The sequence below is a fragment of the Dreissena polymorpha genome, chromosome 3, assembly GCF_020536995.1.
Source record: "Dreissena polymorpha isolate Duluth1 chromosome 3, UMN_Dpol_1.0, whole genome shotgun sequence".
Taxonomy (NCBI): domain Eukaryota; kingdom Metazoa; phylum Mollusca; class Bivalvia; order Myida; family Dreissenidae; genus Dreissena; species Dreissena polymorpha.
Window position 1 is genome coordinate 21,083,448 of NC_068357.1, and position 23,798 is coordinate 21,107,245.

The window sequence follows — 23,798 nt, forward strand, 5'->3', positions numbered from 1 at the left end:
TTTAATGTAGAACTATTTTATACGTGACATAATCGGTAGTTATTCGGGCGTCAGGAATGTAGGAGGCCCGACAAAAATAATTATATTGTTGTGTCATTCTATCATTTGTCTTTGATAAAATGTGTCAACGGCATGAAGCAAGATAAATCAAGCTCGCCCTATTTTCTTTTTCTAAGCCTCACCGGATAAACTTTCTCCATCTCGGCACCAACCATATATTCTCTATTTAAATCACTGATATTTCCATGAAAACGACAGAACAGAATTGAATAAAATAATATCATCACTCACTGTATTGTCAATCAATATACATTTAATTCTAGATTGTGGACAACCAGTCGTTCATGCTAACATACGCCTCACGTACATAAAAACTACATTTCGTAGCATTGCGGTTGCTCGGTGTCCAACCGGATATGACGTAGATGGATGTACAGATATAATTGAATGTGGACATGACGGCCTTTGGAGGCCAGACATCAGATGTGTTAAAAAAAGGTTTGCTTAAATGCAGGTTGGGAACCAAAAAATTGGACTGTTGCGTAGGCTTTAATGTCTTACATGTTCATATTGTTTTTCACATGTATAATCTTAATATTTTATATAGATGAGAATGATCCATCTCAAAAAGTGAGATGCAATCTGACAAATACAGAATGTTATTTTGACAGTTACAATTACGTTCCGCTTCTATAAAAAACACAATTCATATTATTGCTCTAGGAAACCGGTATAGCTAGGTGTTATGTGTACACATTTGAACCACATGTTGCGTTCTTTGCAAAAACAGATAACAAATCACTAAATGACAAAAATAAGTAAGATTTGCAAATTTAAATATAAAAAATGGTTCAGGAGCACTAATTTTTGCGTATGAATACGTATAAATCATGCATCAAACACTATTAATCGAATGTATATAATAAATGATGTTTGTCTAGCATACCACATACCAGAGTGCCCGGCTGTTGATCCGCCTATCAATGGTAATATAAGCTTCAGTAATGGCCCCTTCAATGGCTCAGTGGGGACACTCGCATGCAAGGAAGGGTACAAGATAAGTGGAATGCAAACCATAACATGTAGTTATATATCGTTTAGTGTTCTTTTCCTGAAGCATCGTTCCGATATGATTTCATGTCGGAATTTACAAGCTGAACATTCATTTTAACTACTATTTATACACTTAAGTTAACGAGTATACAACATGATCTATGAATATAAAGAATATTAGGTTAGTTTTTAATATAGATACGTTTATTAAGCACGTTTTCCCGTAAATTCGTGTGAAATTACTTTGATACATGAAATTGGTTTTGACTGATCAGACGGGTCCTGTTTATATTCTGCCACATATAAAAATAGCTTAGAATCCACCGATGACGTCATTTATTGAGCAATATGTTTCTAGACTGTGGATCGCCTGTTCCTACTGCAAAATCAACAGTTACGTACGGCGAGACCAAAGTCGGTAGCAAGGCGCTTGTGGATTGTACAATCGGATATGAGATAAACAGTACCACTGATACGATGACGTGTAGACAGAACGGCACTTGGGGTCCGGAAATCACGTGCTTTAAAACAGGTCTGTTACAATGCGTCTAATTCATTGTTTAAAAAAAATAAGTTTTAAGAAAAAGTAGTGTGCTTGCAGCATCGATTTCATGAACGGTATAGGTCATGCGGTGAATATTTTAAAAACACTGATAACCGTAACTTTTAAACGGGCTGTTAAGACAACCTTTTCTTCATTTGTTTTCCTAACAAAGTTTGTACCTTTAATGATGCCGAACGAAGCTATATCAAATACAATAACAAGTCTTAAATCTTCGATTTGTTTAACAGGATGCAACGACCTTCCAGATATAAACAACGGCAAATACACTTTCTACGCCGACAAAATCCGAAACAAAACAACGGTCACGTTGGCGTGCAACAATGGGTACACTTTGTCCGGGGTCGACTCGTCTGTTTGCGATGAGTCCTGGAGTCAAATCGGGATATGTGAAAAAATAAGTACGATGTATCCTATACGTAATGCGATTTAACTGCGTTGTACATTTTTTGACACTTTAAATGCGACCATTTGACAGATGTTTTGATATATCCATTCTTGCCTTTTTATTAAGATCGATTCTTTAACGATAAAGCTAAGCCACACATATATGTTATATTTTGTCAGGATGTCCTACTGGGGATTTCATGACAATTCCAAACGGGGCAATCACACTTAACGCGAAAGACGTCAACGACTACGGATCCACGGCTATGGTTGCGTGTAACGTCGGGTACGTCTTAATGGGAGAATCCATCACAACATGTCAAGCGGATAAGACGTGGAGTGCGCATGGATCGTGTGAAAAATGCAGTAAGTACGCTTTCAATTATGATCATCAGGTTAATAACATATGCCCATTTTAGAAAAGCTTTACATCAAACGTATAATATGCATCGAAGTTTTTATCAAGTACGTGTTCTTGATCGAGACTAGTTACAAACAATTAGTTTTGTTTTCAATCGCAATCACCTGTTTAAAATATATTATAATTTGAAAACTTCTTCAGATCAAGTTGCTTTTCGTTGAAAGCATTTTTTGACACTGGTTTTCCAAATATCAAATAAATACTTCAAACATTTGCCTGAATGAACTGATTAAAATCACTCTTTTTGGGACAAGTTTCTCACCGTCTTTCAGCCAATTCAGTGGAACGTGCTGGCGATTATCCACAGGCATATACCATTGCCGGCGCTACTGTAGGAGGACTTATCGTCGGAATTATCGGTGGCGTCGGTTCGATGGTTGTCTACACGAGACGGAAATCTAATGTACCCAAATCCGGTTCTAAAACACCGCAGATAGCTTATGAAAGTCGTTCTCCTGCTCAGCGTGGAAATAAAAGCGGCCAGAGCCCAATGACGGGTAAATGAAAGTGCTTGAACATTTTGGTTTGAAAAGTCAGCTTTTATAAACTCTTATTCAGATATTCCTATAGTGATTATTTTCTATGCAGTGACGCCACAAGGGATGACGCAGATGCTTATATTTGTAGGTTTCGGTACAATATCGATGTATATTAACGAGTGATATTTAGAGAAATTTATTTTTTACGACTGGCACAACCACGAGAGCAAAAAATATTGCGATAAATAGTGAATTAAAATCGATAATATAACAAAAAATTAACAAATTTTCTTATTATTCTATACCTTTTTCTCCGTTTACAACCAGTAGGTACAAATGGAGAATTTCGAAGTAATAATAACGTCATGATGTCAAAATAAATTCAAATGATAATATTTCACAATCAAACAGTCAATATTATCGATAAGTGTTACTGTATTTGAATATCTTAATCACCAAACGGTCTTAATAAATCAAGAAAATAGTTAACAAAATAATGGATATTAAGCAAACAGTATTTTTAACCAGGTTTTCCGAAGGAAAAAACTGGTTATAAGATTGGCGAATGTCGGCGGGCGGGCTGGCGGGCGGGCGGGCTGGCGGGCGGGCGGGCGGGCGGGCGGAACAAGCTTGTCCGGGCCATAACTTTGTCATTCATTGTCAGATTTTAAAATCATTTGGCACATTTGTTCACCATTATTAGACGGTGTGTCGCGCGAAAGAATTACGTCGATATCTCCAAGGTCAAGGTCACAATTTGAGTTTGAAGGTCAAAAATGGCCATAAATGAGCTTGTCCGGGCCATAACTATGTCGTTAATTGTCAGATTTTAAAATCATTTGGCACATTTGTTGACCATTATTAGTCGGTGTGTCGCGCGAAAAAATTACGTCGATATCTCTAAGGTCAAGGTCACAATTTGAGTTTGAAGGTCAAAAATGGCCATACATGAGCTTGTCCGGGCCATTACTTTGTGATTCATTGTGATATTTTATAATTATTTGGCACATGTGTTCACCATTATTAGACGGTGTGTCGCGCGAAAGAATCACGTCGATATCTCCAAGGTCAAGGTCACAATTTGAATTTGAAGGTCAAACATGGCCATAAAGGAGCTTGTCTGGACCATTACAATGTCATTCATTGTGACATTTTAAAATCATTTGACACATTTGTTCACCATTATTGGACGGTGTTTCGCGCAAAAGAATTACGTCAATATCTCCAAGGTCAAGGTCGCCACAACTGAAAATAGATTTTGAAACAACTATGTAACTATGAACAATCAGTAACAATGCAAATTTTGATTTTGAGTTGTCTCTCTTCATCAGACTTTTTATGCCCCCGGTAGGGTGGCATATAGCAGTTGAACTGTCCGTCAGTATGTCAGTATGTGTGTATGTCAGTCTGTCTGTCCGTCCGAAAAAAAAAATTAACGTTGGCCATAACTTTTGCATTATTGAAGATAGAAACTTAATATTTGGCATGCATGTGTATCTCATGAAGCTGCACATTTTGAGTGGTGGATGTTTAAGGCCAAGGTCATCCTTCAAGGTCAAAGGTCAAAAAAATCAAAGCGGCGCAATAGGGGGCATTGTGTTTCTGACGAACACATCTCTTTTTTTCTAATTGAAATCAAGGTCAATTTTACACAAGGGGGTTAACAATACACATTTTGAATTGTCTCCCTTTATCAGACTTTTTTCAACTGAAAACCTGGTTTTGTGACAATTTTGTCCCTTGTTGGCTATTTATTTTACAGATCGACAACCAAAGAACGAAAAACGACAGAGAAGCACGTATGTAAAATGTGTCCATTGATAGAGAACGCCTGTTAAGTGTGCACTATCAGGAAGACAAATTATGTTTAACTCCTCAAATGTGCAAAGCTGACTCGCTTGTTTATTCAAGAGATACACAGCCTCACGGCTCTACAATAAATGAAATCTACTTCAGCTTTTAGAATAATGCTTTTCGAGTGCAAGTCAATTGAAGCGGTTCGTTTAAAAGTTTGTCTATGACAATCTAGTTCCGAAGAGCGCAATCATACATAGTTTGATCTCAGTTTCACTCAATGAATAGAATAATTTAATGCCGTATATAAATGATTTTTTTTTCTATTTCCTCGTCGAACAAGTAATCCTGCAATGTTTTAAACTGTTACCGGTGAATATTTCGAACTGTTTACCGGTCAATAGTTTGAACTGTTGCCCGCTCGTGATTTTTCGAAATTTGATCAGGTAATAAAACAGTTATTTCACGGATGCTTGGTGAACAGTCAAAACTGTTGTCCCTCTGTATCAGGGCTGACATGTGGAACTGTTGCACTCGGACTATCGGCCTCGGGCAACAGTCCCAAAGTCATCCCTGATACCTTGGGACAACAGTTTGACTATTCACCGCGCATCCATGAAATAACGGTATATTTATGTTTATTTTGACATTCAGCAAGAGATTTTAAAGAAGAAGCTCTGCCGTTCAAATATACCATTTTTAATTCTGTACTGTGAAGTTGATTAACGTTTTAATACATGTCAGTGACTGTTCTAGTTATCAATCGTTTTTGCAGGGCAAATGACCAGGAAGTTTCGAATGAATATTTAGATTTAGACCGTGTAGTTAACAACTCAACATATGAAAGTGCAGGTATGTGTAAAATAAGTGTGTGCGCAGGTATTCGCAGTACATTGCATTAAACGCATCGGAAATTTGGCATCTTCTAAGTAAAATGCACCTCGGTGTATGTATCATGTAATTGTTTTAGGTCAGAATTTAGCGGGAGATCGAACTTTCGACCCCTCAGTATGACACCAATGTTTTCACACTTAATCCCGGAACTATTTATATAAACACACTAGCGGCGTGTCTACTCTTTATAAACAAAGCGCTAGGCATAGCATGATTCATAGGTCTGATAATACGAATGTTTCCATTCGTAGGTCTGATAATTAGAAAATTCCAATAAATATGTCTGATCATAAGCAAGTTCAAATTCATAGTACTTATTATTATACCATTTCAAATTCGTTGATCAAAGATTTAAACTGGTTGGCACACATGCTTTATACGTGCATTTTGAAGAAATAAACCTTCGCAAACCGTGAAGTTTTCTAGAAGCTTCTTTGTTTTTCGTTTGAATATAAAGATTAATTTTGTCAGCGCTAAAGCTTTTTGTGCAGTAGATATTATGTCACATGCGCAAAACGTTACTCGACTACTGCTCGACTACTGCTAGCACTCTTTTACTATTGATATTAAATATATTTAACCATCAAATACCATATAAATGTATAAGCACAAAAGCACAGTAATTGTTCATGTACATCCAAAGTTACTTACAGTGTAACTAAAAATACCGCAATTGCACTGAGGGGAAAAACTGTCGAATAAGCCAGCCACCACGTATTTTGGAGATAAACCATGCATTGTTTTATGTGAGAAAATATACATTCTCTTGCTTTGATATGACCTTCAAAATAATATTGTAATTGTAAGCATTTTCTGAATTCCGTTATATATTTTACAGGCGGAAACTCACAACAAAGGTATATAACAAACTTTATTTTTAATAAGAAGACTATGGACAAACCATAGTCACTTGTAGTATTTTATAAATCAGAAAAATTGCAACAGAATTGATATTACTTTCTTGAAGTTTGTATAGATGACATTTTTTGCTTTTTGCGAATTTTCGGTTTTGTTCGTATAGTGGTTATATAAAAAAATATTCTTACAGTAAGGGAGTCACGAGTTTAAATGTATTGTCCATATGCTGTTTATAATTTATATTTCTTGGAAAGATCGTTTTTAACATTTTCGAGTAAATTAACCATAAGCTTCAAAGTTGATTGTTTGTACTGTTTGACAGGTCAAAAATGCAATCGCCAGCGAAACAGGCCTTAAAGTGACACGTGTGTGATTTAAGAAATCTTAAAAAATTATAAGAAAAGTTCACATAGGTGACTCATGCAACAAATATTTCCAACGTATAACAGCATATACAATTATTCCTATTTGACGCTTTACCCGTCCGTCCGTCCGTTCGACCCGTTGTTTTTAAATAACAACTGGTTTCATGTACTAGGGGATTCGTGCAGTAATTATTATGGGAGCAGTAAGACTTTTCACCCAAATAATTGTGTTTTCAGAGTTATAGGGCTTTTATGATATATGAATTCGCATTAAGTTTTACAATTCTATATCTCAAAACCTTTCTGCCAAAATTCACAAAAACGTCAGCTTCGAACTAAAATTTTGATCAAAAGTTATGAAAAGTCGAAGTTGATAACAGCGTCTAATAAAATTGTTGGTATACACTCAAGTATATAAGTTTGCTCTTTGTTCAATTGTCAGACCCACCATCGTACCCCCGTTTGTTTCTACCGTACGTGAGCTTAAAGGGACCGTCAACCACAAACGACGAAAAAATAAAAGTTCTAAAATACCGTATTTTTTTCAATTATTAGTTTATTTATATTAAGATATCACAACTGGTATATTACATTACTTGAAAAAAGCTGTTTAGTTTTCATATTTTCAGTATATTCGGTAATACATTTAAATGGGTACAGGTACCAGGTAACTACCAGTTAACTATAAATAACGCAAGTAGATTGACCATCATCGTCACGTGGTTAACCCAGGAATGCAAATTGTGTATGCGTAGTGAATTGTATATATTTTACATATAAAATGATCAATCTACTTGCGTTATTTATAGTGTGTATATCGATATGTCACCTATTTTCGCGTTGTACTTTCGATTTCACATCGCGAAATTTTATTACCGAATATACTGAAAATATGAACTTTTTTCAAGTAATTTAGTATACCAGTCGTGATATTTTAATCAATATACACTAATAATTGTACAAAAACACGGTATTCTAGAACTTTTCTGTTTTCGTCGTTTGTGGTTGACGATCCCTTTAAGACAAAAACAAAATCTTAAACGTATTTGAGATGTGATGTGTATTCATTCGGTGTATTCAATTGCGGTGACAAAATGGGTTTACACGACATGTTACACATATGATATACTATGAATAAAACGGTCAGTGCGGAGTTAATTTGAAACCTAAATTTTATACAGGATTTCAAATCCATATTGGGTTTTTTCAGCAATGACAGAAATGAACCAGCTAAAGTTTCGAGAGAAAATTACATTAATCTGGAAATACAAAATTAAAATCATGAAGCCTTAATTAAATGTGATTCAGGACCCTGAAAGCATTAAAACACATGTATTAAGAATGAAAGAGAAGAAGATTTTATTTTGATATGATCTGCAATTATTGGAAAGAAACGAAATAACAAATAACCCGCGTCGTGTAAAAAATGGCCATAGTACATAATTGAACAGTGTAGCTCAAGATTTGCCACTGCATTTGTTACTCTGATGAGTTGTCTGAATGCCAGCTAATGAGACTAAGAAACCTTGCCTGATTTTATGGCGGACAGGGTAGCTCCTCAGCAGACTGCTCGAATACGCACACTGACCTGGAGCTACACTGGTCGCATTTTGCAAAATAAACACCTGGAGCTGCACTGGTCGCATATTGTATAATACACACCTGGAGCTACACTGGTCGCATATTGCATAATACACACCTGGAGCTACACTGGTCGCATATTGCATAATACACATCTGGAGCTGCACAGGTCGCATATTGCATAATGCACATATGGAGCGTCACTGGTCGCATATTTCATAATACACACCTGAAGCTGCACTTGTCGCATATTGCATAATACACACCTGGAGCTGCACTTGTCGCATATTGCATAATACACACCTGGGGCTGCACTGGTCGCATATAGCATAATTCACACCAGGCGCTGCACTTGTCGCATATTCAATAATACACACCTGGAGCTACACTGGCCGCATATTGCATAATACACACCTGGAGCTGCACTGGTCACATATTGCATAATACACACCTGGAGCTGCACTGGTCGCATATTACATAATACACATTTTCAGAAGATGCGAACCAATTAAAATTACTTTTTTACACTAATAGATACAGTCGTAAGTGTCCAAATGAATAAGTCTTAGCTCACCAATTTTTAAATATGAGCATATATGCGTTTTCTTTAATAATCAGTATCAATATGCATGCAAACTGTCTGATTACAGCAAACGTCTAGTTGCAATACTTGTGCGATGTATATGTATGTGTTTGTTAAACTAATATTGTTTGTTAAGCAAGTGTATACCCAAATCAAAGAAGCGCGTGAGATCGCGTATATTTCAGTTCATGTGTTTATAATATTTAACATACAGGATATATTCTTATAATTTTATTAATATATGGATATGAACAGGTGTGCTACATCTGAACTTGTATATTTGTTAGACTGTTGATCAAGCAATCCGAATAAAACAGGAATCAGTTGTTATTATTTTTATTAAACAATATTAATACATGGTAGATTCATTACATCGCATTTGAAGTATAAGATTTATATGTACTTCTTTAAAGTTTTGTATTCAATTTACAAGATAGGTATTGCAGTTTTGTTTCTGTGATATTCGATTGCGTGCGAATTCATGGATTCTTCATAGTTATTTACCGTTAAATAACCACAGATATACAGACCATGGATCATATTTTCCCGCAACATCAATCGGTCTGGATTTAAATGGGGAAAGTGTCCGAAAATTTATATCCGAAATCATGACAAATTACGTTAACATATATGCACTGAACCTAACAAATGTCTGTGCGTAGGTTGGATACTGGCAACAACAAAACCAAATAGTTGAGAAATAATTCGTGTACGTTATAGTTTGTTGTAAAATAACCCACGGCCGATAGTTAAGATGCGTAGGGATTAAATCACGAGTGCGAAGCACGAGTGATTTGAAACCACGCATCTAAACTTCCGGTCGTGAGTTATTCAACAACAAACAATCAAGTACACGAATTATTTTGATTCTAACACGATTTTTACTAAAGATTTATACAATTTATATTATTTTTCTTGTGTACTATTTTATGTGAAGTTCCGCCCATAAAAATAACTTTCGGCTGTTCTGTCAATCAGATCCGCAACTGCATCAATACCTTACATTCATTTTCTTGAAGTCACCTTGTTCAAATATGAATTAGGAAAACCCATGGTAGTGAGGTCAGCGGTAGCCGCCGTAAAGAATTCCTTTTTAACCATATTTAATATATGACTGAAACTGTGTGATAAAGCTCATGTACTTAAGAAGTGTTTATATGGCATGTTGCTATACAAGAGCTAATTAAAATATATCCGCTGTCATCATGAGCAAGATTGTTCTCAATTCAAATAGGAGACACAATATGCTTACAGGTATTCAACTTTACCGATAGATAAATAAAATGTGCGCGTTCTTGAAAGAACTTTTGTTAAATATAATGTTTGCTTTCCTTTCTATCTATTATTTTCGTAAAGTGTATTATTTGATACATGTGTATTTAAAAATTTCATGACAACATACAAAATAAATGATACTTCGTGTGATACATTTTGGTAAACGAGTTTAACGTAAGTGTGTGACAACACCGAATCATATACACCGACATATCTCGTGAGTCTGTTAGGGTTCAAAGATTGACGACTTTTGCGTACAGCTCTGGTTAAGGTTTAAGAGCAACATCCCAATATCACTGTTTCTACAACAGGTACTAAATTAAACTTGGCGTGTGTTTGGGTTATTGTGTGAGGTCACAGACAAAGCTCAATAATTAAGCAGAGTTATGTTCCTTATTGCTCTTAAATTCTAGTGAACGATTGTGGTCAACTTCTCCGTATCTCTGTATTCCCTACATATATTGAATACAACATTACCTATATCTTCATGGTCTTTATAACATTCACAAAAGTGACCAGCCTTTAGCAGGTTTATGCCGCCTTTGTTTCCTAAATAAATCCGGCCAAGGTAAACATGCACGTTGACATTCAAGCTGACGTTAGCATGCAACAAGTAAAAAGTCCCTTTAATATGTAAAATTAGCTCGATACATTGTGTTCCTGTTTTTCTGCGGTGCGTTGGTATCCAAAGGCATGTCACTTATAATTCTAATTCATTTACAAACAAAACACAGAACTTAAGTTATACCAATTTATTATACTTTTATACATGTATAGCATACTTATTTTGCATAATAATTGAAGTAATTTAGACCACACAATCTGCAAAGCACACATTGTACATTATATTGAAACAAATAATTCAACAACACATATTTCTTGAATAAATTACATACTAGTTAAAACATAACATCATTTTTGTCAAAATAAAGCCACATCACGAAAATACTGCTAAAGCATTCAACGTCGTTAAAGTATATGCTGGTAAATATATATAGAATTTATAATACAAAGCATTTTTTGATCCGAGAGTACGGAGAGCTTTCACATTTACTTAGAAAAAATAAATTACAGTACGATACACATTTGATAAATCGAGAGAAGTACAAACATATCATACAAAATCGTTTCGGCCTATATATATGTATATATGACGCAAATAACTCATTTACATACACACTAAAGCAAGATATTAATTAATTTCAAGCACTGCCATGAAGAACGCACCACATTCATTAAATATCAAGTGGTAATAAACAAACATACATATATATGAAATTTCCGCTTTTAATGGAATAATCATTCTTTAGGTTCCATTTGCATATCCGTCGATAACAATTTCTTATCATCATAACCTTGTATATGAACTTAGAAGAAGAACCAATATTCTCTTCTCTAGTGTCAACCTTCGTGGGCCATTCGAATTCGATTAAGCAAGTTGGTATTAAAAACTCGAACATTAAAAGTTCAAACAAAGGGCAGATAGAAAGAACGTTTTATTCATTTTCTATGGTAACAGAGCTTTGACCTTGTGACCCCAATTTCAATAGGGGTCATCTACTGTCCAAGGCCAATAAACATGGGAAGTATCATGCAAATCGGTCAATTCGTTGATGAGTTATTAATCGGAAACAATTTTCACACTTATTGTGACATTGACCTTGACCTTTTGACCAAGTGACCAAGTGACCCCAACTTCAATAGAGGTTATCTACTGTCCAAGGTAAATGCAAATGTGTAGTATCATGCCAATCGGTCAATTCGTTGATATGTTATTAATCAGAAACTATTTTCATACTTATTGTGACAATGACCTAGAACTTTGACCTTTCAATTTCAATAGGAGTCATCTACTGTCCAATGCCAATGTACATGTGAAGTATGAAGCCAATCGGTTAATTGGTTGACGAGTTATTTATTGGAAACGAACTGATCTACCGACAGACAGACACACAGACCAACCGACATCCAGCAAATCAATTTGCCCCCACTTAGGGGGTGGGGGCATAAAAATGCATTTTATCTAAAGTACACCCTGTCCCACAGACATTACATACTGTAATCTCATTAAATTTTCAAAATTGACAAGATCAGATACATATACAAGAAAACTTACATCGACGGCCCTAACAGAAACAACCTAAATTAAGCTAGTTCATCTTCTAAGATATTCAATAATGTCAAATGTTGTTCTGGTATTTCAAGATAATTAAAGTCTGTATCCTGGTCGTCCGCTATGCCATACGTGTCGATATCGTTGCTGTTCGCGCCTGTAACTTGTCCATGAGTCATAACTTCAATGCCTTGAGAAACATCCGGTTTATCCAAACAGTCATGCTGGGGAAATATGGGGCTGTCAGTCAGTTGATGATAGTTTTCTGCAGTAGGTACAACACCGTATTCCTCACTTTGCCATTCACCACTACAATCCAGAGAACTGTTATCGAGTGTTCCTGTGAACTCCGGGAGAAAAGGGATAGCAGGTGCCGGTTTTTGCTGAACAGAGGTTTCTTCCAAGACAGGTGGCGTTGCATTTATACAAGAGGATTTGTTTCCAATACAAGACGTGCTTGAATCAGCAGACTTGGTACGGGAGCTGTCTGTCCTTTTTGCAACTGACCAAAGAAATTCATGATTTTGAAATGTATTTATTAAAATGAATTTTGAGTATTGTAAAAGAGTATAATATTCGAAACAGTCGCCCAAAAGCAACAAATAAAATTTGTAAAAAAATACCAATTGTAGATACCTGATCGCCTTTTTGTTGACTTTGTTACTGTCGACGCAGTACGCTTTCTAAGAACTGTTTCCTCGCTGATACAAAATATAAAGTTACAAGAACATCCCACTAGTTATTCATTCATAATTATAATATAAAAGAACTAATTGCATCCAAAAATATTTCAAAAGATATATTAATAAGAATATAAATATTGATCATAGACGAAAACGTTCATACCTCAACATTTGTTCAATGTCTATCAGCCACATTTGTTGTACACCTTGGTAATTGGCTACAACAGGTTCTATGGGGAAACAGCACGAGTTTAAAATAAAAGAAATGCTTTTATATATGGATCAATTTTTAACAATAACATTTTAGACATTATTATAATTAATGTATTCAACATTTGCTTCATAGCGTTTTCTGTTGCTTATTAGTACATGAAAGCACTACATGTCAAGGCCATGGTATAGCATATTTGACTAACGTCGTCAAAGAAATTATCGTAAAATGTATGAAAATAATATGAATATAATGACGTAAAAAAGAACACTTACTGGACTCTAAAAATTTATCGAAAGTGTCTTCACGTCGTTCTAAGGACGGATATACGTAACGATAGCAATGCGTTGACCCCTGTTCCTGTTTCCTCAACGTTTCCGACAGTATGTTGGCCAGGCAATTCCTGTCCAATTCCTTGTAATCTGCAACGTTTCCATCCGGGAAAATGCCCCGTTTTGTTTCTCCACCTATTCATTTTATGATTGACAACGATTACTTGATGACATGCCATAACAAATTTAAGTTAAAAAAGCTAAGATATGAACTGATAGATAATGTTAGCTCTGTTTCAACATGTAATCGTGTCAAAAAGTGTCACAAATGCAACTGGTATCGTTTTGAGAGAATACTTAAAAAAAATATCATAAAAGAACAAATGAAGTCACCTGGAGTTACTTTCTCATAAGTAAAACAGACCGTCAGATGGCCAAACATGCTCTTAACTCCTTGGCTAGGAACGATGATGCTGTCCGAAAATCGTAAAATAAATAGACCATCGCGGCAGCGCTCTTCTGCCTGCAGTCTTTCTGCTGCAGTCGTCTTACTTATAAATCCAAAGATCCAACTACAATAGGCATTATAAATCATAATATGCATAGCAATTATCGGATTAATGTTGAATTCAGTAAATTGATTTCAGCGAAGCTTCGAAACCGTAAATCAAGTACCTTGGTGAGTGGTTCATGTTTTCATGCCGAGCAAATAAACGTGTATGTTTTCGACACTTAAGTTGTATTCTACGTATATCATCATTTTCTGACTTAACATCAATTGGTATGTGTTTTTAAAGGGGCCTTTTCACAGATTTTGGCATGTTTTGAAGTTTGTCATTAAATGCTTTATATAGATAAATGTAAACATTGGATATAAAAAGCTCCAGTAAATATTCAAGAATAAATCTAAAAAAAGAAAAAAGGTAACCCTCAGCAGGACTCGAACCACTGACCCCTGGAGTCCTGGAGTAAAAAGTCTACCATTTAGACCACTCGACCATACTTTCTATACAAGATCAGACGTATTTTATACTTAAAGCAATCCTCGTAGTTTCCCAAACTATAACGACAACAGAACTCTCCAAATAATTATTTCGTTTCGCGTTGCAACGCTTTAGAATTTTCGGGTTTTTAAATCGTCAAAAGATGCATATAATGGCTATTTTAGAGCATGGTAAATGTTCAGTAATACTGTTTCCTCACAAATATCATAACTATAACGAAAATTTTGCGAATCTGAAACAACTTTTTTTCAATTTTGTCAATTTACCCAAACGTGAAAAGGCCCATTCAAAGATAAATATATAAAATATGCAGAAAAACACAAATGAAGTTATTACACTTCGCGCGAAATTTATCCTGACCATATTTAAATAAAGTTTATTGCATACATAAGGGTTTATTTCGATTGAGGCTCAAATACAAAACGCGTAAACATTACATTAGACTGATTTTCTGTGAAAATGATAACTCATCCATTTAATGCACCACAAATATGTATGTATGTTTAAAAAAGATCAAATTGTACAATACCCTCTTTCCCAATACGGAAGGAGATATTTCTCAATGAGGTTGTAGCAGGCGACAAACCATTCCCAAAACGAGAACGTTAATGGTTGGGAGTCTGATGTATTAAACATCTTGTCCTATAAATACATCAACAAAATGCGTATTGGCTTTGCAAACACTATTGGAATAAATGTTTAAATACCAAGAGCATATTGAACACTAGGACCCTATGGTTCATTGAACGCTCATATGAGGAACTGTAACTATGATGCTTAATACAGATGCCCCTGGTTTAAAGCTACTTTAGACGACATGGTATTATTTTAACATATGAAACTGTGTACTTATATATAAAACCTTTCATAATACAAAATGTGTGAGTTCAATTAGACCGCAGCGGCCTAGTTTGAACAAAATCAGTGGGCGACAGCTATCTGATATTACAGCTCATTGGGTCATTGTCGACCTGAAATGGCTTGAAGTCACCTGGGGGTGACTAGACGCCGATTCTTGTCACCCTAGGGTGACTTCAAGCCAACTCATGTCACTCTGGGGTGACTTCAAGCCGACCGGGTAACTAGATTCGGCTTGAAGTCACCCCATGGTGACATGAATCGGCTTCTAGTCATCCCCGGGTGACTTAAAGCAGTTTCAGGTCGACACTGACCCAACGAGCATATCGCATTGGGTCATTGTCGACCTAAAATGGCTTGAAGTCACCCTAGGGTGACTAGAAGCCGATTCATGTCCCCTGGGGTGACTTCAAGCCGACCGGGTGACTAAAATCGGCTTGAAGTCACCCCCGGGTGACATGAATCGGCTTCTAGTCACCCTAGGGTGACTTCAAGCCATTTCAGGTCGACAATGACCCAATCAGCGATATGACATACCAAATATTACACATATCTACATTGTTATTTTAAAGACAATCTATTTAAACAAATACTCTTCATGGCGAGGCCAATTTCGAACCCACGGACATAATTGGTGTGCATACTTGCTACAATACCATAATACTATGTTACAAATACTAAGCCTATGAGCCTTGCAATCTTGGTGGATGACCACAACACGATATTAAATAACAAATACCAAAACTCTAGACGTTGAGATTTCAGAGGAGATTTGAGAAGTTTTTACCATTTAAATACAAGGAAAACAAGTTAAAAATGAGGTGGGGCAAGTTTTGAACCCAAGGGAGTGATTTGAAACGACTTGGTAGAGGATCTCTGTCCGATGTTACATATCCATATCAGATATCTGGTCCCAGCGGTTTTAGAGGAAATTTTTTTTTAATCTATAAACATAAAGCAAAAACAAGTTACCCCCAAACGCGGGGCTAATTTTGACTCGAGGCGCGTGATTTGATTTAACTTGATAGACGACCACTATGCGATGGTAAAAAACAAATGCCAAGTCATTGAGTGTTTAGAAGCGAAGATTTTACGTAAATTATGTTATGCCCATGGATACGATTTGAAACAATATTGGTAAATGTAAACGATAAGATGTTACATAACAAATAACGATATAAGGAACATCTGATCCTTATGAGTTCAGTGGTAGGAAACGACGTTTTAGTTGTAACTAACTTTTAATGAAAACAAGGTACCCACTTAATGGAGCCAGTTATGGCCATAGGGGCATGTTTTTAACACACGTTTTACATGACAATACTACGAAATTTCATACCAAATCATAAATCTCTGCACCAAACAGCTGCAGATCAGGATGATTTTAATGTTTTTAATGTTAAAAATCATGTGTGCCCCCCACCCCCCTCATCGACTGCGTATTCGTAAATCAACGAACCGGAACCATTAATAAAATGTTTAGTGATGATCACCCATAAATATTGATATGAAGTTACGTCGAAATGTGCCCAGTGGTTCATACGTGGATTTGTTTAAACAAAACTGTTTATGGACGGACATCAGTGTAACCCAATATCCCATTATATGCATCTTGTTCTCAGTTGAGCTAATAAACTAAATAAAGAAGCAAAGGACCTGGAATCAAAAGGTTCATTCAATGTTTAAACGTATTTTTACTCGTACGAAACTTATTTATTAATCTCCATCTAATAGACGAATATCGCAAATCATATTTTTTGATTGGTATCTACTTGACTTACAAAACAGAATTGTTGCAGACTGACTTGACTTTCATCCGTGAAGTTGCCAGATCCTAAGATAAATATAAACGAACGTTAACTAAGTACTTGTTGACATAAAAAACTATTTTAATATAAATGTTTTATATTACCAGTGAGAAACAAAAGAAAACGCAGAACAACAATGGCTTCGGTTAACAGCTTATCATTTTAAATATATGTGCCCTACAACAGTTGTCAGTTAAGGGACATTTATATGGCTTGAAATACTCGTTTTCATAAAGAATTACAGAAAGAAATTTACTTCTAAAAGCAGAATATCTCCCCACGTCAAGTTTTTGTGTGTTTTTTTCTGTTCCTCTTATTTACTTTACGTTATCAGATTTTTTTTCCATACATTTAAACCGCTGTCATAAGCACGCAATTCATTTGTCGATCCATATTCTTTTTATGAGTGTGAGATGAGCAGACAGGTTAACCTAACAAAATATGTGGAGTAATCAAGTCAATACAGCGCCATTGCATACTAACAGTGGCATAAAATATATCTAGAATACATTTCATCGACAACATTTGCATCGGTCTTTTGAAGCTGTGTTTCGTGTTTTTCAAACAGAAGAAAGGACTTACCAATCAGACGCCTTTTAAGGTGTTCTTTGCTGTCATCGGAAAGACCACGTGACGGACATAGTTTGCGGATTTTGGCGTCCAGCATACAGTCGACAATGTCCCTTAATGTCATCTCGGTAGGAACGACTGAGGGCAGTGTATACTGAACATAAATAACAAATAGGAATTATAAATATCTAGAAACATTACCAAAACATATATTTGTGTTATCACCTTGTTCGGGCGATTGACCAAATGTAAATACAACACAGAGGAAAACATACAACACATCATAAAAAAATCAAAGATGATGTATTGTGTTTATGTATTTATTCAAGGCTATCAAATGAATAAAAAAAGTACACTATTACATATCCCTGTGAAACATGTCATTGAACGTGTGTTTTCATACATGATGATTTCTAACTCGAATATTGTCTATGTTTTAAATATGTTTTTGAATATTTGAGTGGAACCAATTTTTCAAACTGCGAAGATACTATGGAACATTTATCTATACATGTGCTTTTAAAGATCAGATTGTCGTATTGTTCTGTTACACAAAAACCACCATAACACAATCTCTTGTTGATGCTTACAAATTTATTTTCAACGAAAAAAAGGTAATTTTCTAACCTTACCGATCATTTAAGTTGGAAACCATCTTATTGAAGTTGTTTTCATATAATTGTTTTGTGTTATCATATCATTTATTATCATTATAAATCATTATTATTTTGATCGTTAAACGTTTGCAGAACGATAATTAAGTCTAGCATAGAGATCATAGATAATTCAGGAAACTTTGTGTGACATTAATTGAGAATACTGATTGAATTGACTGAAAAGCAATGTGCTCATAATGATAAATGTAAAACATACGACATTTGTGCTGTAACACGCCCACATGACGGAAGCCAGACTATGGCACTGTTGATTTGAACCAGTTATCATCACTAAAGGCAACGACAAAGTCTACAATACAACACAAACGTGTGTAATAAATGAAACGGATGATTAGAGCTGCAGTACATGTCAGAAACCGTGTTATCTGCGGTGATAAAACGGTAAGTGTTAACAAACTAGTCACTAAATATAATACTGTTTATCATTTGGTTTTTTATTAGTGGTATATATAATAAATAGTGTATATCAATAGTTTCAAAGGAACATATTGTGAGGTACATCATTCAATATTTTGTTTGATGTAGTCGGATGGTTACTCATCTCAGTAAATAGTCCTTTTAAATGTTACAGATTTCATTAAATGCGTGACTACTTGTATTAGCAGTGTTTAAAACAAGCTGTCTACATAAAAAATCACTTTAAGTAACAACAGTAAGATATAAATTGCAAATAAAGAAATGAACATTGTTTATCTATTAAAATATAGCATAAGGTTCCCGCCTGCGATCATGAGGTAATGAGTTGGAATCCAAGTCTTGGAACGTTCTAAAGATATCTTTAGTCTCAAAATACTGGTTCTACAAAATAAACGGGCTATGTCTCAATACGCCTTACTATCTAATTATACTTACAAATAACTTACCCACAATTTAACCTGCCCTACGTTCGTCATAAAAACAATTTTGTATCGTTCTTCGTGGACCTGCCTCTGTAAACCAGCTCTGTCAAATTTCTCAACTTGCAGCCCACTGAATTCTCCTTCGAGGTACTTTGTCTTCTTATTCCTTATAAACCTTGACTCTGCACCTTTTGCATTACCTTTCTTCTTCGTAACAAGTTTTAGGCTCTTGTGTTCAACTCGATCGACGTTCAATAACCACTTGGTGTCGTTGATTTTTTCACAGCACTGATTAAGGCTCTCTTCATGAAACAGGAAAGCCTGAATGTGACCATCAAGCATGTGCTCCACCTGATCGGCCGCTAGCACTCTGCCAAATCAACGCATTTTGATAAATTACTTGATTAATAAGAAAAATCTAAATTACATGGGCGTAGCGGATACAAGTGATCTGTATAACCGTTGAGCAGTGTATTAGCAGATTTTCATTTAAAAGTAAATTTATTGAGATTACTTACCTGACAATTATTTTCAGATTTTGCGATTCTTTCTTAATGACGTAGTTATCTTGTTCAACCACTATAAACGTTCTGTAAAAAAACGTACATATACTATATAACATGTAACGTTAATAAACCCAAACCTATATAACGGGAAATAAGATAGAAAGTGGGCATAACTCGTTAAATATGATATTTCTCAAAAGCTGTTAAAAATTATCATTATTAAAAATTAAACGTTGTATAAGTTTGGCCCTGCACAGGCTTATCTGAGACGACACTTTACGCACATGAATTAAACCCCTTTTTTCACAGAGCACGGCCCAATTATAAATTCATAATCACGAGATGGGGTTTAGAGAGAAATATATTTGCCATACCCTCCGAATAACTCCAACAACAGATCGTCCAATTTCGTCTTAATTTGACAATTCTCTTCAGACAAAGGATGTGTTAATTCTGCTAAACCGTCTTGTTTTATGTCATAAAGCAACTTGGCAGTTTCAGCACAGCTTCAATAAAAAGCAAATGTTTAACGATTGATAACTTTCTAATGTAATTATGTATTACATTCTTACAAAAACTTGCAATCTATTGGCCCTTAAATACTTTATGTATTTGCAATTTAGCCAACCAGCAAGGTGCGTTGAAATTTAAACAAAACGCAAAAACGTATAACGCATAACTTAGGTAAACATTTGAAATAATGGCAGGTAAAAATAAGATGCATTGTAAAACAAGTCTTTTTGTTATTAGTTACTCTGAACCCGTACGTTCTTAAATAGGAACAGAGGAAATAAATATTAAGACAGAGCATAACTTAAACATATTGTTCTGTTATACGTCCGAAGCAAGGTTTACCATTTTGCGATCTTTTCAATGTCGGGTTTCGAGCCAACTTCTGCGTAGAACATTTTGAACTGATTTCGCCACCCAGTAACGGCGTCAAGAATTTGACCATTGTTATCAATCAATGATTGCAGTAAAACGTCAAATAGCTGCAGTGACTCCTTAAGACGATTCAGAACCAGTTCAAAATGTATGTCAATTATCTTATATATCATTAGATTTATGCTTCTGTCCAAATTAAACAAATAAAAGAATTGTGTTACGGCTCCGTGACTTTAAATATTATTTTGGAATACACAATCTTAAGTACATGTATTCACTTTTTCATTCAAATAAGGCTATTGTCTTCGCAACCATTATACAATACTTACTTCAAACTATAATAACAACACTTAACTATCTTGCTATACATCCAATACATACATGAAATATTGAATATATAAGTAAGCTTTTGGAATTGTAAACGTCAGTCAAAAGCATCAACTTTCTTACATATTTGTTAAGCAAATTATCCGATATCAAGGATAATAAATGGTGAATCTGACTGAACGGTGAGTGAGAGAAATTTATGCTTTGTTTTTCGCTATAACCGACTAGCTGAAATATATATTAACTACCAGCTATATCAACCTGCGTCCTGCAAATTTATTTACATTGATAAACGCTCCGAGTATTCAAGAGAAATCTATATGAGGGGCTAATACCTGTTGTTTGAGAGATATCTGATCCCGTAATTTCTGGTTAGCAGATTCCAGTTCATTACATTTTTCCTGAAGTCGTTTAACCAATTGTTCTGCGAGGCCTTTGTTTTCAATGTGTGGCAGCCTTTGGCTTAAGCCTGCAATGTGTGTAAATGACCATGAAATGACCTACTGGATGTGCCTTTTAATGGACATATCCTAATGTTAAGTTTGCAAAGAGCTGTATTGAACGGAAACTATATGGCTAACCTTCGATTTTATTTTTATAGCCCGCTGCTGTTATTGAGTTTTGTGTTTCCTCCTCTGTCCAAGCTAAGGTTGCAGCCAACACTGTTTTCAATTTCTATAAAGCGATAATAACGTTTTATGCACCACTGTTTCAGTCCCGCTGAGGCACTACGAGGCATTTTCCCGGCTAAAATTTGCACCCCCCCCCCAAAAAAAAAGACATAAGCCAGAAAAAATGCTTGTTGCTAAATGCTCAATACGTTAAGAGCAATCATTTGTGCATATAAAATCATATCATCTTCGTCAGTTGCATACATTTAGTCATGTTATTCAAATTGCGTATGAGAGTAACGCTGGGTAGCGTTCCACATGTACAATTGAACAAAACATAATTTAATTTTCTGTACAAAAAGCAATGTTGTTATATTATTTATAGTTAAAATAATTATAAAAATTGAACTAACTTATCTGCCTTGTATATTCATTATAATTAACATGTATTTATATATTTTTTCATTGTAAATTATCTCATACAACAGAATATAAATCAGTGCTTTGTTGATCCATATAATTTGTTATACACAATGACAAAGTTGAATTGTACAACCTCATAATTGGCAAGACACGTTTCATAACTGTCACGAACTTTTTTCTCGACATGTTCCTGTCGATTGATCGAGCTAGCATCATCAAGAACTGACTGAAATTGACATGAATATTTTTGGGATTGTGTTTTACATTGCATGACGTTTTATTTCAATGTGATATTGCTCGTTTTAGGATAATTCATAATTTGATATTGAATCTGAAAACTCGCTTTACCACGCGTGCGTGCCACTCTACAAGTTATACCTGGATGTATGGTATCAGCATCTGCTCCTCTCTCCACAAGCACCTAAAGGCTGCGTCGACAACCCCCTCGCCTCCTCCAAACTGCAAGATCAATTCCAGACTATTCACGGTAAAATGTCAGTATTCACATTTATATCGCATTTTTGTTACTTCTTTTTATAAGTATTATTTATTATAACATTATTTCGTATTGTAGTACCATAGTAAGAATGAAATAAGCAGAGCACTAATTCGGGACAACTATTAGCTCCCATACGTCATAAAGCGCAGTTACCTTGTTCTCTATGTACTGCAAATACAGTTTTTGTTCGTGATTCAACATTTTTTTCAGCTCGTCGAACATGCGAGTTTTCTCCTGAGCAACCATCCCATTACTGAATTTATTCAGATCATTCCTGAAAGAAAGAGAAAAATAAGCTACGAAAAATATAAGGGCATGATGTAATAATAATGTCAATTTCTACCTTAGAATAATACTAACGTGTCGGTCCTATTACGTAATTAATTAAGCTTCATAGTTAAGCTTTTCGATATTAATAAAGAGACCGGACATATTTGAAGTGTGGTTGTCGTTTAAATGTACATTAATGTTGATAGTTTAGTACATACCATATTCAATCAAGTTGTTATTATATACTGGTAGTACAAAAAAAATCTATTAAAACCAATTACTGCACACACACGTTTTAACAGTTCGAATAAACAGAGTATAAGAATGCATTAAACAGATGGATTTTAATTTGTTAATGCCTAAAGCAGTGAAAAATTCATAGCAGCACAGACCTATAACAGAACTGGAACCATCGGTCATATGATGTGCGAAATTGTTCATCGAACCCGGTGTCTGGAAGCATGTCCTTCCACTTGAAATACACTTCGCTTGCAATCTGCTCCCCTTCATGCTGGAAATATTAATAGGGCGTGCTCTGTGAAAAAGGAGTTTAATGCATGTGCGTTTAGTTTTGTCGAAGTCCGCACATGCTAATCAGGGACGGCACTTTCCGTTTTTATGATATTTTTCGTTTCAAGAAAGTCTCTTCATAGCAAAAATCAAGTTTAGGTGGAAAGTGTAGTCCCTGATTAGCCTGTGCGGACTGCACTGATTAATCTGGGACGACACTTTACGCGCATGCATAAAACCCCCTTTTCACAGAGCGCAGCTCAAACACTTTAGAAGCTACTCTTCCGGTATTTTGACAACAGACCGTGAGTAGAACCTGGTAGAATCTGCAGGGCGTCCTTAGCATTTGTTTTAGTAAAAGTATTTCACTATAATTCTTATATTAAATTTGCTAATAAATCGTTTGAAATTTAAATACATCGAAGAGAAAACAAAAACAAATTAACTAATACAGAATGAAGCAAGACTGAATACTATTGA

General features: G+C 35.3%; 2 protein-coding genes across 5 annotated transcripts in view; one reads left to right on the plus strand and one right to left on the minus strand.

The window, feature by feature from the left end:
• LOC127873236 (signal transducer and activator of transcription 1-like) overlaps positions 1–23,798 on the minus strand; it is a 186,333-nt gene that overhangs the window by 160,797 nt on the left and 1,738 nt on the right. The window contains exons 3-21 of one of the 4 annotated variants that reach the window (XR_008046068.1): positions 23,201–23,319; positions 22,692–22,812; positions 22,418–22,498; positions 22,173–22,265; positions 21,587–21,680; positions 21,341–21,474; positions 20,649–20,797; positions 20,168–20,299; positions 19,806–19,877; positions 19,312–19,657; positions 18,645–18,737; positions 17,784–17,925; positions 17,175–17,227; positions 15,065–15,177; positions 13,925–14,103; positions 13,535–13,726; positions 13,212–13,278; positions 13,002–13,066; positions 11,608–12,867 (exon numbers count right to left, since the gene is read on the minus strand). Coding sequence is in view for 3 of the 4 variants with exons in the window: in XM_052416995.1 (XP_052272955.1) it covers positions 12,398–12,867; positions 13,002–13,066; positions 13,212–13,278; positions 13,535–13,726; positions 13,925–14,103; positions 15,065–15,177; positions 17,175–17,227; positions 17,784–17,925; positions 18,645–18,737; positions 19,312–19,657; positions 19,806–19,877; positions 20,168–20,299; positions 20,649–20,797; positions 21,341–21,474; positions 21,587–21,680; positions 22,173–22,265; positions 22,418–22,498; positions 22,692–22,812; positions 23,201–23,319 (2,715 nt within the window). In the remaining variant the exon portion in view is untranslated. Of the gene's footprint in view, positions 1–11,042; positions 12,868–13,001; positions 13,067–13,211; positions 13,279–13,534; positions 13,727–13,924; positions 14,104–15,064; positions 15,178–17,174; positions 17,228–17,783; positions 17,926–18,644; positions 18,738–19,311; positions 19,658–19,805; positions 19,878–20,167; positions 20,300–20,648; positions 20,798–21,340; positions 21,475–21,586; positions 21,681–22,172; positions 22,266–22,417; positions 22,499–22,691; positions 22,813–23,200; positions 23,320–23,798 lie in introns of those variants that run through there. The other 3 variants (XM_052416995.1, XM_052416998.1, XM_052416997.1) reach the window with 3 other exon arrangements.
• On the plus strand, positions 1,402–5,451 carry LOC127872074 (membrane cofactor protein-like). The gene is made up of 5 exons (XM_052415406.1): positions 1,402–1,585; positions 1,846–2,016; positions 2,183–2,368; positions 2,696–2,920; positions 4,665–5,451. Exons 1-5 carry the CDS (start codon positions 1,402–1,404, stop codon positions 4,721–4,723), a joined length of 825 nt encoding a protein of 274 aa, XP_052271366.1. The 3' UTR covers positions 4,724–5,451.